General features: G+C 42.9%; 1 protein-coding gene across 2 annotated transcripts; it reads right to left on the reverse strand.

Moving 5' to 3' along the window:
• Positions 1 to 209: 209 nt before the first annotated feature.
• FBXO7 (F-box protein 7) lies at positions 210 to 14,118 on the reverse strand. 2 transcript variants are annotated; one of them, XM_059816599.1, is made up of 10 exons: positions 13,997 to 14,118; positions 12,041 to 12,332; positions 7,996 to 8,223; positions 6,469 to 6,610; positions 5,485 to 5,568; positions 5,244 to 5,251; positions 4,265 to 4,352; positions 3,135 to 3,311; positions 2,407 to 2,444; positions 210 to 2,026 (listed from the first exon to the last, which is right to left on the reverse strand). In XM_059816599.1, exons 1-10 carry the CDS (start codon positions 14,116 to 14,118, stop codon positions 1,622 to 1,624), a joined length of 1,584 nt encoding a protein of 527 aa, XP_059672582.1. In that variant the 3' UTR covers positions 210 to 1,621. The 2 variants fall into 2 exon arrangements, with proteins under 2 accessions (XP_059672582.1, XP_059672581.1); XM_059816598.1 differs by lacking the exon at positions 5,244 to 5,251 and having other exon boundaries at positions 4,265 to 4,357.
• Between the last annotated feature and the right edge of the window lie 314 nt (positions 14,119 to 14,432).

Below are 14,432 nucleotides of genomic sequence, written 5' to 3' on the forward strand. Positions count from 1 at the left end.
GTTCTAACAAGGCCATTCAACCACTGTAGGCAACTGTTAAAAGTTAAGGCTAAGCTTGGTACTGAAGAGAAACCACTGTCCCCCAACTCTATAAATACATACTCTTAGGTGTTTAATCATGGTGGATTTGCACTGATATGCCATTGCTGTGAAGTAGAAAAGGGAAGAAAGAAGAAATACAACTTCTGACAGCAAAATAAAGTATTATATTTTAATTCCACTGGAGTTAATTGCAAAATTTCCTGACCCTACTGAAGTCAACTGATTTTATACAAAACAAGAAGATGAATCACTGAAATATCACCTAAAAAAGCACGTAAGTATTACTGATTAAATAGCTTGTATTTAATAGGAAATGTCATTCCATTTCCACTGTTGGAATTTCAAAAATATTTTAGAAAATTTTATCAGCTGTCACAAGTCACCAGTACCATTTACATCAACAGAAGAACTGAGATCAATCCATCTTAAAAAAATACGTAAGAAATGAAAAGTTCTAGTAAAGTTTAGTCATTCCAGTCTTCTTTTAATTGAGCTCCAGCATCAGCCTGCAGATCTCATCAGGAGACTTTAACAGTAGTCTTGTTAGTTGCTCATTAGTTAATAAGACAACACTTGAAAGGTGCTCATAACATGCTACAACACATTTCCTCTTGGCAAGATATATTTTGATACTTAAGTAACGGAATTAAATAAAATTTACTGCACTAAAGTGAGAATTCATTCTGCTTCTCCTGCTGTGATCCCATTTCCACTGCAACCAGGTCAAACTATTAAATTCCTTAAGTTAGGCAGGAGGAAAGATTTATTTTTGCACCAGTTTTAGTTCACACACAGTAAATACAGCCATGTACTACAGCTCCTTATTTGTAAAGTCAAGGAGAAAGACAAAAGTTTTGCTGGTGGTTCTTTGTAAAAATGTTCTGCTTCTGTTCAGACTTCCAAGTTGCACTGTAGCATGACTTTACTCAGTTGTTTGTAAAGCAAATTGATTTGTGTTCTAATATTTCCATTGTAAAGAAAATCCCTTCCCTGTACTCTTTGTGTATTAAGTAACAATACAAAAATGCTTTTTACCTAATAAAACATTAAAGGAAAAAGGAAATATCATCTTTGAAAATTTCTTTGAACTCACATCTACTGTAACAGTGGTAGCATCCTGTTCTATGTGGAACATGGTGGTTAATAAAGATTATTAGCCAGGTAGATTTGAAACACCATCATTTTTCCTGGCAATTTAATAAAACTCTTCAAGTAAGACAGACAAGTATAGGATTTGTATTTAAAGTGCTCTTTATCTGACGCAGCAAGTATTTGGCCTGTATCCTTCTGGAGACCAGGAGGATAAGTAGCACTTCACAGAATATTAAGGGCAAGGAGGGAGAAGCAGAACAAACTGTTCTAAGTTGTAGCTCTTCGTGAAATAGATCTTAGTGCCAGATGGTACAGCACGACCAGAGCATAAAACAAACCCAGCCTTTGTGGTTGAAACATTACCATGCACACGCATTCTTGCCACAATCTGAAGAGGAGGCAGATGTTAGTGCCTGGGATTTGCAATCTCCTGCAGTTAGAAAGCAAGCTCAGGGACTAGAAAACTCACTGAAGGAAAAAGCAGCAATCAAATGAACACACGACGAATGTCCATGGGGCGGCCCCGGCTGGGTCTAGGTGGAAACCTGTCATTGGGACCAGCTCGTCCTGGAAGTGTAGGGTTTGCTCCAGGCAAGGAACCTATTGGGTCAAAATGGGGTCTGAATGGAGGAAACTGGCCTGGTGCTTCTCCTGGGCCAGGAATGAGTGAGTTAATTGGGTCTCCAACATATGGAAGTGTTGGTCTCTCATCATATTCTCCACCAATGATCATTGGGGGATAGATTGGGTTTGATGGAAATGGGTTGGGAGGAAAGGGATTAGGATAGAATGGGTTGGGATGAAAGGGGATTGGATGAGGTGTAGGAGGCAGAAACATCATGTGTCTCCATCTCAGGGCTTCCTTCTTCTGTTTCAACTTTTTCTTGTATAGCTGCAGACAGAAAGAAAGGCATTTTAAAGCTCTATAAGTGATCTGTGATCCAGCTTCAGTAACTGCATTCAGTTCTGCAGCACTTCTCAGAGAAGCACTCCTCACCAGTCTCAAAACCCAGAACAGCAACTCCCCTGCCTGCCAAAGACCAAACACAGCACCTCTTGAAGACCCCTAACCCACTATCTGGGCATACATCACGTAACTTGTTGATGCTGTTTTCTCCTACTCTGACCAAATTCAACACGTGTATGCAGAACACCACGCTGCTTTTAAACTCAAATTTCACTCAGAGTTACTGCCTCCCAAAGCCTATGTTTTATCCTCAAATTAGCCCATGGAGACTAATCTCAGAGAGATCATATAAAAACGCCACCTACTTCTTTCCAGTCTGTGTCACGAGGCCTTGCAATAGGATCTGCAAAGAGAAGCAAAAAAATCAAGAGCAGCAATCTATTTTATTTTTAAGTAGCATTCATGCCACAGATGCCCACAGTTTTGTCAGAACTTGCAGAAGAATCAAGACATGAAAAAACACTTTTTGGTCAATACATTTTTCATAAAGATAATGCATCTTAAAAAATATAAAGCTCCAGGACCATTCAATAGGTAATCTTGCACACCCATTCTACATAAAGCATCATCTCCAAAAGTTACTGAGTAAGTAGAGAAATCCCAGAAACACTGTCCCCATCTTTGACTTCGGAGAGCACTTCCCTTGATCACCTTATTTCTTCAATCTCTTTTGAGAAATTATAGCAGGAATTTCTCTTCCCTCCACTTCCTAATACCTACAATAGCAGGTACACCAAGGTAGCTAAAAAAACAGATGAAAACAAGGTAAGTCTGCACCACACAATGGGAAGAACTATGTGGTCCATCAGTAATGGCTGAGCAAATTGTCATTAGTTTTCATGGCAGGAGACTGCGCATCCGTCTGATTTACACCTGACCAACTGCACTAGTTAGCATCACAAATGACTGCATTTATTCACAGTGTTTAAAAATCAGAAGTGGTTGCCTGAGGAGCCTCCTACCAAAATCTGTCAGACCTAATCCCTCCATTCACATGAGAATGTAATTAGAAAAACATGTGTCTCAACATTACCTCGGAAATCTCGCAGGTACATAAACCTCCACAAAAGCGGGTCATTTGAAGCTGTGTAAAGATCACGGCAAACAGCAGAAAGAGAGATGAGTGAACGGACATCCAGAAGTCGGAAAATCCGAAGCTTGAGCTCAAGAGGAAGGACCACTAACCCAAACACATCTGGCAAGTTCAGAGCTACAAATTGAAGAGAACAGAGGCATTACCTAAGTGGAGCAGAGTCTCTAAAAGACCCTAAAAGAAAGAAAGGACATTATAATCTTTCCCTTAAACCATTTCCCTTTGATGCCTGAGTTACACAATTTTTCTTGGGAAGTACTGTGACGTGACTTCTTATAAAACAGATCTCCTGCAACAATAAGTACATTTACGGAGCGCACAAAATAGGGCAAATGGCACTTTATACTGACCACTGTTGGCCACTGTAAGCCTAAGAAACATTCCACACACCTAACTATGTTTATAGGCTACAGAACAAAAGAATAGGTAAAGAAAAAAATATCTGCCCAATTTCATGATCCCACAAAAACCACATTAAATACAGAGCACATGCTTCACATAAAACCTTCCTGCACTGAAGCCTAGAGGGAATTCCATTCAATAGTCTTCAGAATACAAAGCTAAGACCTTTTATGGCAATACCTATGCAGACAAAGCCTGGCTTCCTACTGCTCCACAAACACCAGCTTGGGTTACTTCCCACCATCCCTTCCAAGCCCTCAGTGACCAGAAGATCATTCCTGGGGTTAGACTTCCAAATATGACGCTATATATTTTTTTCTGCTTTGACAAAGAAATGGATCAAAACTACAGAACTACTGCCACAAAATTATTGTGGTATGATTTTCTCATCACTAAGTGTGGAAAACAGCCACTCTACTTCAGTCTCTTAAGTGAGACTAGAGCAATAAAAAATTAAAACCAGGAAATTATCTTTATATTAAGATTTTCTGAGATACAAAGATTAATATAGTTTCTTTAGAATGTTTAAATTACTTTATGCTTACTCTTTATATACCCATCACTGAACAGCTGTTTCTAACACTTTTTCTTCAAGGCTTTAGATAGACCCCCTTTCTTCCATCCTCAAAAACAAGGTACCATCTCTAATTATAAATATTTTCTCTCACCTTGTCGGGCAGCAGCCAGAAGAGAGTAAACCAGCTGGTCTTTAAAGAGACGGGATAATTTCTGAAGGTCTTTGTAAACACCTGCAATCTTTTCTATCAAAGAAGAGAGATTATAATTAAATTATAATTGAAGAGATTATAATGCATAAAATTATATAAAAGCAGACAAATTATCGCTTTCTTATAAGCAGAACTGCAATCTGCTTGTAATCTTGATGAGAGCAGCTGTGCAGCTAGAGTGTTAACAATCATGCAGTAAGTAATTCATTGACAAACTACAGACCAGATCCATGGTCAGGATGGGCTTTCCTTTGGCCTTAAAAAGCACCATTAAGAGAAATACTTGAGTTCTTCAGAAACAAACTGACTCTCAAGCTGTCAGAGCTTCCTTTGCCAGATTTCAAAGCTCATGTGTAACATGCACCTATGTTGTAAATGCTTGCAATATTCATTTTTCTGACAGGGATGTTTTTCCATGCTGTTTGCTAAAGAAATAGCAGCCAGAAGATTCTACCATTATATCAGACACACTTCATTGCTCAGTTATTCTTCTAAAGCCTTTCAACTAGACTTGTACATCAGCAACTGGGGCTACCCAGGACACAGCGCAGGACTCTGAGTCAGCCTCAACTACCAACAAAGCAGCTCATACATACTTCAGAGAACAAAAGGCTAGTCATGTCTGTGCTCACAAGGATCCGTATCTATCTGCCCTTCCCTCCTCCCCTGCCTTAGTTTTCCTTCTAATTTTGGCATTCTGGAGAGAGCTTTGTGATCAGCACATGTTTTCTGACAAAAAGAATATAACAATTACAGTGCCACAACAAGAGTGTAGGTACCATCGGCCTCTGCTCAAGTCCAGAACTGCCAGGCAGAAAGGGGGTATAATCCAGCATTGCTGCCCCAAAGATTCACACATATGCTTAGGACCCCATAAATAACAGGCATATGGGCCAAAGGATGACTCAGGCTTTGCAACATTCTTTCCTTCCACAGTTAATCCAATAAATTCAAATTGTTTCAACATCGATATGTTAGTAAATGGCTACACTCTGAATTCCTTTTACCACAAAGCTACAACTCACCTAAATGCTAACCACATTTTTATTCTTTTTTGTTTTTATTTATCTATTTGGTCCTCTACTGAATTACATCCTTACTCACTGTGTGATTTCCTTACTTTTCAGTTTACTACTATGAATATCATAGCTCAATCATACCTGGCTCCTGAAAGCAAATGAAGGATGCTGGCAGTAGCTGTATTCTCTTAACACCTTTAATCTCTTTGTTGATTTTTAATGTTGCTGCAAATATAAGGGGGAAAAAAACCAAAAACACTTCAAAATTTAAAACATATTGAGAGATAACAAAGATCACTTCATTACTGCCTTACCCTTTGGAGGTGTTTTACTTTCCTCCCCTACCAGATTACCTCAAGGAAAATACCCAACTATAGCAAGCAGCTAGACAAATAAAAATTTCAGAAAAATAAAAGGGAACTTAAAATAGCAGGGAATAAACAAAAATCTTGGTGACAGAAACCAAGCATTGCCTTCAACAATTCTATCACGTGGAAAGAGATGTAACACAGCTAAAAGAAGTACATAGCGAGCCATTATTATAACCCAGTCATTGAAGAAATATTAACTAGAGAAAGACTCAACAAGCTTACTATATGAACACTATATGCATGGTAGTTATAACACTGTCCTAAATCTAACCTTAACCTGACTTGGTTAAAATATTTGATCAAAACGTGTACACGTTCTGAGAAAACATATGTGCTTATATAAATTGGTATAATCAGTTACAAGTTTTACAAATAAACATAAAAATTTTAATCAAAGATATCTTGAAATTAGAATCAAGTCCCAGTTTAATATTGGTGCTGCAAAAATGTGGAATGGCTTAAAAAGAAAGGAAAAAAGACAAACAAAAAAACCCTCCAAAAAAAACCACCAAGTGATATGGAAGTTGCTTCAAAAAATTAGACTTCCCTAAATTTTCTGGACTGAATAGCTTAAACTAAATACAATTTTTGAGACTGCAGTTAAACTGTTCAGTGTGCTACAGGAAAGATTATACATTAAAACTAAAGAATACATAGTCTGGAAGTTGTTTATAAGTCTTGCAAAGAATGTGAGGCAAGACAAAATACTGTAGCTGAAGCAAATGCATCCAGGATAAAAACTTGACTAACTCACCATTAATAGCAACAAGATCTCCCAAAGGCACACAAGTTAAACCAGCAGAACCTTCTTCGCAAAGGGGATGTGTGTACTGTAGCTTATAAACACCATTCCCTCTCCATTTCTCTGGCATAGACACTGCCTTGGCTTCTGTCCCCTAAAAATACACAGAGATAACACTGCCATGCTTCAGCAAAGTACAAAGACTAAGGGGTAAAAAAAAGAATTAAAAGTTAGGAACTGCCAGAGCACTGCTTGCAATTCAAAACTTAGTTTAGTCCCAATGCACATTATGACACAGTCTATAATTGCATGATTATATACTATTTTCTCCAAGACTAACAGCAAATCTAAGGAGAAGTTTAGTAACTTTTTGTCCTGTCCCAGTTTCTGACAGGGAAGGTTGTTCAGTGAGCAGATTCACACATATTTCTTTGAGACATGTACTTCATTCTGTCATTTATTACAGCTTTCTGACAACTCCTGCATGTACATTAATTTACTGCATGAAAAACATGTTATTGCACCTTTTCTGTGAACTTATGAACTCTGACAGGGCTTGAAGAATCATAGCTTGAAATCCATTCAAAAACCTGAGTGGACTAAGAGTTTTTCCTTTCAATTTCAGTATGAAAAGGCTCAGATCCCAAAGGGGGACACAACATAATCACAAGTACAAGTAGACTCTCTCTCTTTCCTCTTAAATCTGCACAGCAATCATATTCCCTACTTCCAGCCTACTGACTGACATAAACTTTCTTCCCAGCAGCAAATGTATTCTTCAGATAGTATTTCAGGCTACAAGAATGCAATTAACTTAGCAGATTTATTAAACTGGTATTGGTCAGCTGGACACCTAAACTGACACCCTACATGTGCTTTGTTAGCCTCACCACAAGAAAAAAACATGAGAATTTAAATACCTTCCCTGAGAGCAAATCTTTTTTTGCATGTTTAACCACATATTAGTAAACATACAATGCAAATCTGAAAATGTAAAGGGAAAAGGTGAATTCATACACTGTACAGAGGTACTGCCATAGGTGCTCGACTACGAGTTAGATACCTCTGTAGGTTAGTGGAAACAAAGCCTAATGGAACTCAGCTGAAGTTAATATGGAATTGAAGACAACATTTTGTCAGACCTAGTCCTTGTTAACCACCATTTGAACAGGATACCATTGAGATGATACTGATGGTTAAAGCAGTGCTTCAAAGAAGTGCTACAATCTAAGCACATCTACGAAGCTCAACAGTATAAAGCAGAAACAGGAGGTTATCAGCTGGGTCCCAGTGAGGCTGAGGACTGAAAGAAACATGGGGACAGGACTCTTCTCTCACACCTAGAAGTTGGTCTAGTCTTTAGGCCTAAGGCTTAACTGGTCAGGCAAATTAGAGAAGGTGCTACGTTGGCAGCCCCTGCTGCTGACATATACAAGGCCAGAAATGGATCTTCAGATGCACCTTGTATCACACATTCCCACAATATTCCACAGCTTTCTCATACTGACCAAGAAATTGCCTGATTGCTTGTGCACCTACCTGAGGTACATAGCCTGTCTCCATCATGAGAAGATGTACTAGAACAATCAAGGCATCAGTGGCACTGGTACACTCAGCAGAAAGGTAGAGCATCTCTAAGGAATGTGGTATTTCACCATCAGCAGCTTCACTGCACAGCATGGGTTCGGAGGGATAGGAACCTGTACCTTCTTCCAGGTCAACATCTTCTGGGACTAATCCAGAAGGAAATTCTAGGCTGGATCCTGCCTTCAAGGGAAAACGAAACCAGAAAATTACACCTCTATATACATCAATATTATTCGTCTGCTTATTCCAGTCCTCACAGGCATCAAATCTACTCTGCTGATTTTTCACGCAAGTTTTACAAATTCATTACATCTCCATTTTCTAGCATCCCAGCTGGAGACTGGGATTATACACATAGCCTCTGTATCTTTTGATATTTATAATGCAAGCCCTTCATAAAAAGGTCTGACATTTGATTGCATATATTACTTGAAGACAAAGTGATAATATATTAAACCTTCATTAGAGTTCTTGCAACATACACAGGAATAACTTACTCACTGTAGTACCACCATTTATTTAAATATAGCCAACATGCATGGCAAGTAACCAAAAGGATAACTTGGACTGCTTAGAAACACAATATGCCTAAATAGCTGGAAAAAATCATCAGTGGAGTATATCTGCTGACATTTGAGGACCACTGTGGTTTTAATGTGGCTTCCCTTCTTCTACTAAGAATCACAGTATATTATTACGTTAACTGATAAAACTGCCCACAGACACATTTGAAAAAAAAAAAGTAGTGAATGAAAACTCTAAGCAGATTTACCTAAAGGAAGGGTCAGGAAAGGACGGAAAAAAAAAAAAAAAAAAAAAGAGTCTAAAGGAGCTGTAGCTACTTCTCCCCCGCATCCATGCCCAATGGCACAAGATGCCATTAATGTTTGTATGAGGATGGCATGGCCATCCACCCACGGAACTTCTCTCATTAACAGCAATGGACATAGCCCCAGTTAAACATAGATTTTCAGACTTCTAGAGCTCTTGTACAATGACACTTAGTTGTGTAGGAATTTTCCTGCCATCTTTCACCACAATTTTGGAGGAAGATCTGAGAATCTTTCATATTTATTGAATATTCAAAGGCAAGATGAAACTGATACTTCTGCACAGTTTACTATGGTCTGACTGAAAGACATAAGGAGTTTGCATGCCCAGAGCACCATGTAAGGATTATTGCTCCTGACAAGAATCAGTGGGACAATCATCCAGCTAAATTTTTTTTCATTACTTACAATTCTTTTTATCCTAAATCTTAATTTTCATCTGTTAAAACAGTATTTTTAAAAGACCTCATGTAAAGGTTTTATTAAGGGACATTTTGTATTTGAAATTTGTTCCAAAACAAAAAACCTACTTGCTTTGAAAGAATGTTGGAAGACAATTTCCTCCCAGCTTCTCAAGCTCCTGCCTAAAACAGACAGGATCATATAACAAGACACACTGTGGCACTAGGCTGTACCTGCAGAGTCTCCTCTAGGAGCTGTTATCTGCTTAACTATTGCATGTACTGTCACATGGAAAACAAACCACTGAGTAATATGCAAAAACTGTGCCTATTAGCTGTATGAAATATACGGGGTCATACAGGTGTACATATACAAAGCATGAGGCAGGAGCTATCTCAGCAACACAACCTCCATGCACAAAACAGAAAGGTCTCACTCTATGGCAGGCCATCTGAATCATAGGGAGCTGTTATAACCCATTAGAATCATAGAGTCATTTAGGTTGGAAAAGACCTTTAAGATCATCACCAAGTCCAACAGTAAACCTAACTCTACCAAGTCCACCACTAAACCATGTCCCTAAGCGCCTCATCCACACATCTTTTAAATACCTCCAGGGACGGTGACTCCACCACCTCCCTGGGCAGCCTGTTCCAATGCCTGACAACCCTTTCTTTCAGTGAAGAAGTTTTTCCTAATATCCAATCTAAACCTCCCCTGGCGCAACCTGAGGCCATTTCCTCTTGTCCTATCACTTGTCATTTGGGAGCAGAGACCAACACCCACCTCTCTGCAACCTCCTTTCAGGTAGTTGTAGAGAGCGATAAGGTCTCCCCTGAGCCTCCTCTTCTCCAGGCTAAACAACCCCAGCTCTCTCAACCGCTCCTCATAAGACATGTGCTCCAGACCCCTCACCAGCTTCGTTGCCCTTCTCTGGGCACGCTCCAGCACCTCAATGTTTTTCTTGTAGTGAGGGGCCCAAAACTGAACACAGGATTCAAGTTGCGGCCTCACCAGTGCAGAGTACAGGGGGACGATCACGTCCCTACTCCTGCTGGCCACACTGTTTCTCATACAAGCCAGGATGCCATTGGCCTTCTTGGCCACCTGGGCACACTGCTGGCTCATATTCAGCCAGCTGTCGACCAACAACCCCAGGTCCTTTTCTGCAGGGCAGCTTTCCAGCCACTCGTCCCCAAGCCTGTAGAATTGCATGGGGTTGTTGTGACCCAAGTGTAGGACTCAGCACTTGACCTTGTTGAACCGCATACAATTGGCCTCAGCCCATCGATCCAGCCTGTCCAGATCCCTCTGCAGAGCCTTCCTACACTTGAGCAGATCAACACACACCCCCAACTTGGTGTCATCTGCAAACTTACTGAGGGTGCACTCGATGCCCTCATCCAGATTGTTGATAAAGATATTAAACAGAACTGGCCTCAATACTGAGCCCTGGGGAACACCACTTGTGACCGTCCACCAACTGGATTTAACTCCATTCACCACAACTTTCTGGACCCGGCCGTCCAGCCAGTTTTTTCCCAGCAAATAGTACACCTGTCCAAGCCATGAGCACACAGTTTCTTCAGAGGAATGCTGTGGGAAACAATGTCACAGGCTTTACTAAAGTCCAGGTAGACAACATCCACAGCCCTTCCCTCATTCACTAAGTGGGTCACCTTGTCATAGAAGGAGATCAGGTTGGTCAGGCAGGACTTGCCTTTCATAAACCCATGCTGACTGGGCCTGATCACCTGGTTGTCCCGTACTTGCCACATGATGGCACTCAAGATGATCTCCTCCATAATCTTCCCCTGCACCAAGGTCACGCTGACAGGCCTGTAGTTCCCCGGATCCTCCTTCCAGCCCTTCTTGTAGATGGGCATCACATTTACTAGCCTCCAGTCAACTGGGACCTCCCCGCTTAGCCAGGACTGCTGGCAGATGATGGAAAGTGGCTTGGTGAGCACTTCTGCCAGCTCCCTCAGTACTCTTGGGTGGATCCCATCCGGTCCCATAGACTTGCGGATGTCTGTGTGGTGTAGCAGGTCACTAACCATTTCCCTTTGGATTGTGGGGGCTTCATTCTGCTCCCCATCCCTATCTTTCAGCTCAGGGGGCTGGGTACCCAGAGAACAACTGGTCTGACTATTAAAGACTGAGGGAAATAAGGCATTAAGTACCTCAGCCTTTTCCTCATCCTTTCTCACTATGTTTCCCCCCACGTCCAGTAAAGGATGAAGATTCTCCTTAGCCCTCCTTTTGTTGCTAATGTATTTATAAAAACATTTATTTATTATTAAAACATTTTTATTAATTTGTTTTATAATGTTTTAAATTATTTATTTATTATTAAAACAATTTTAAAAAGGAATCGTGCACTCATCTTGTGAGTGGTGTTTCCAACAAACAGTGCCTGTTGCATTTGTTCAGTACCTAGAATCAGTTTCCTTGAGAAGACAGCACTGAGGCAGGTAAGAAACACACTCCTGACTTCCTTACGGAAAGTAGACGTTCCACCAAAAACATTAAACCCTGTAAAAATGTGAGACCTGAAACATCTCAGGGTCTCTGAACTAGCTTCTTGTCACAGCTAATATACAATGAATAGAGACAAATTTCCATCCAAATAATTGGCTATGTATCAGACAAGTATAAGGAGCCAAATATTCTGAAGAGATTGTCTACTATATAGTACAGCAACTGACACAAGATGATACCTTTTTTTTGCCTTGTATTGTACAGGGCAATTCTCATGTACTTACCCTCTCGTCACTCTTTTGAACTTCCACCTGAGCTTTCTGGTTGTCAGATTGCTCATTCTGCCCTTCTTCTTTTGGACTGTTGGTCTGACTTTTGTTGGGGATCAAGGTGGACAGCTCATGACCATTCTGAAGTGGGGGAGGAGTAGGAGGAGGTAGGTTGGGTTGTCCATCTGCTTCTTCTAGTAATAAGCATATCAAATCACCAGAAACAATCCCATATGAAGCTAAGGTCTTCTGATCTTCTGTGAGAGCATCTTTTCTGTTCAATGTTATTGAAAACTCAGTATCAGAACTGTAAAATAGAAAAAAAACAGTAAACATAGTTGGCTCCACCTGGGTACAACTGTACACAATGGTATAGGTAAGAAATGCATAACGCATACTACAATAGTACTATGCCATCCATGGGTTTCAATCCATTAATAATTAGCAATATATTAAAGGAAGAGTGAAGAAAAATATGGTATGAAATTATTTCCCCCGTGTTTCTCTCCAAGTACATTTTAAGTAGCTGTAGCTGTTTGATAGGTATAACTTCATTTACAGTAATTGCTCATAAAACAGTTACAAAGGAAAGCCAACAAGTGCACTCCAAATTAGAAGGCATCACACCTAGCAAAACAAGCTTTAAATAAACTACTGGCTGAGATTATTTAAAAACAAGACAGTGTTGCAGACTCAACCATCTTGCTTTCCCATTAAGCAGAACATTCACTTCAAGAGGTCAGCAGCTGCCCTACAGCATTCCTGCTGCAAATGAGGGTAATAAGAAAAGATGCTTCAGGGCAAGCACTTACAAAAAAACCCAAATAGAAATGCAACTGGTTAGCATGGAAGCAGCTATTCAATATCAGCTATAAAACACACCTACTGTGGTAAAACAAGTGGTAACTTCAGATTTCTCCTGTCCACACCGCTATGCAGCACAGTGCAGTGCTATCAAACATACATATCACCAGTGAAACATTAGTACATCATACCTAATTAAAGGTTTGTGAATACGAACTCTTTAGCCACCATCAGAAAATGAGCCCCTTCTGTAGGCATTTCTTAAACTGATTTTGCAGACTTTACTCTCCTATAAGGGCTGCCATGAGTTCTTCATAGGTAAAACGTTTATGAAATTTAAGCCCAGAGATTCTCTAAGAAGCCTGCAGAACTATAAAACTGATACCCTACAGCCCTTTTCATAACGTAAAGGCCACACGGAAATTTAAGTCAGCTCCCACTGAGCTGCAGTCCGTATTTCACAGCTGAGCGTTTCCCAAAGTAAGTTTTACGTTCCTGTTCCGTAGCGAACAGCCGGGAAACAAAACTCGCCAGAAGCTGTAGTGACCCACCCCCGGTGCCGCCGCCGGGCCTGCGGCAAGGAGCTCAGCAGCGGGCGTTACCAAGCGCTGCACGGGCTTTGGCAGCGTGCCCTCGTGAACCGGGCAAAACCCCCAGGTCGGCAATCTTTTAACCCCCCGTGATGTGTTACCCAGCCCCCGGCGGAGCCCCGCAGCCCCCCTGCACCGCCGCGGGACGCCGCGCACGGGGCCTAGCAACCCCCGCGCCTTCACACCGCGGGTCTCGCCCCGGAGCCGGCGGCGCAGCACGGCGCGCCTCGCCCCCGGCCGCTCTGCCGCCTCCTCTCGGCGCCCGCCCTTCGCGGCTTCGCTTGGCCAGAGAGGGAGCTGCACACCCCACAGCCCCAGCCGGCCCCGGAGGGCCGCCAGCACCCGCCGCTCCTTCCCCCGCCCGTGGCAGCCCCGGCACCGCCGCCACCCGCCCCGCAGGGGGCAGCAGCGCCGCCGCAGGGGGGGGGGGTGGGGAGATGGGCTGGGGGGGAGACAGACCGGGCCGGGCTGCCCCGCCCCTCCCCCCGCACCGCGTGGTACGGCCCCGCCGGCCCAAGCCCGCGCGCACGCAGCCAACCCCCCCAGACCCCTCGCGATGGTTCGCTCCGTACGCTACCTGTACCCCCAGGCGGGCAGCAGGGCCCGGCGCAGCTGCGCGCGCAGCTCCCCCAGCGTTGGCTCCGCCCCCTGCACCTCCAGCGGTGCCGTTCGCTTCTGCAGCCGCACGCGAAGCTTCATGGCGGCGGCGGCGGGTCTCCGTGCCCGCCTCGCGCCCCGAACGGGCCCCGCCCGGTGGCGGCGATGGTGATGGTGGCGGCGGGGAGCGGGCGCAAGGGCTGCCGGGGCGTGTCGTTGTTTTGGTTGGCGCGGCCCCGCCTCAGCCGGCGCGGCCCCGCCCCTGGAGCCCGGGGCGGTCCCCCAGCGCGCCGCCGGCCGCGCCCCCGATCGGTGCCTCCGATCGGTGCCTCGGCGTGCCACGTCGTGGCCTGCGCGGCGGCCCTGCCCGGCCGCGATCGATGATTGGGCATCCGGGCTGTACCCGCGCATGCGCC

This window comes from Gavia stellata, chromosome 4 (genome assembly GCF_030936135.1).
Source record: "Gavia stellata isolate bGavSte3 chromosome 4, bGavSte3.hap2, whole genome shotgun sequence".
Lineage (NCBI taxonomy): Eukaryota > Metazoa > Chordata > Aves > Gaviiformes > Gaviidae > Gavia > Gavia stellata.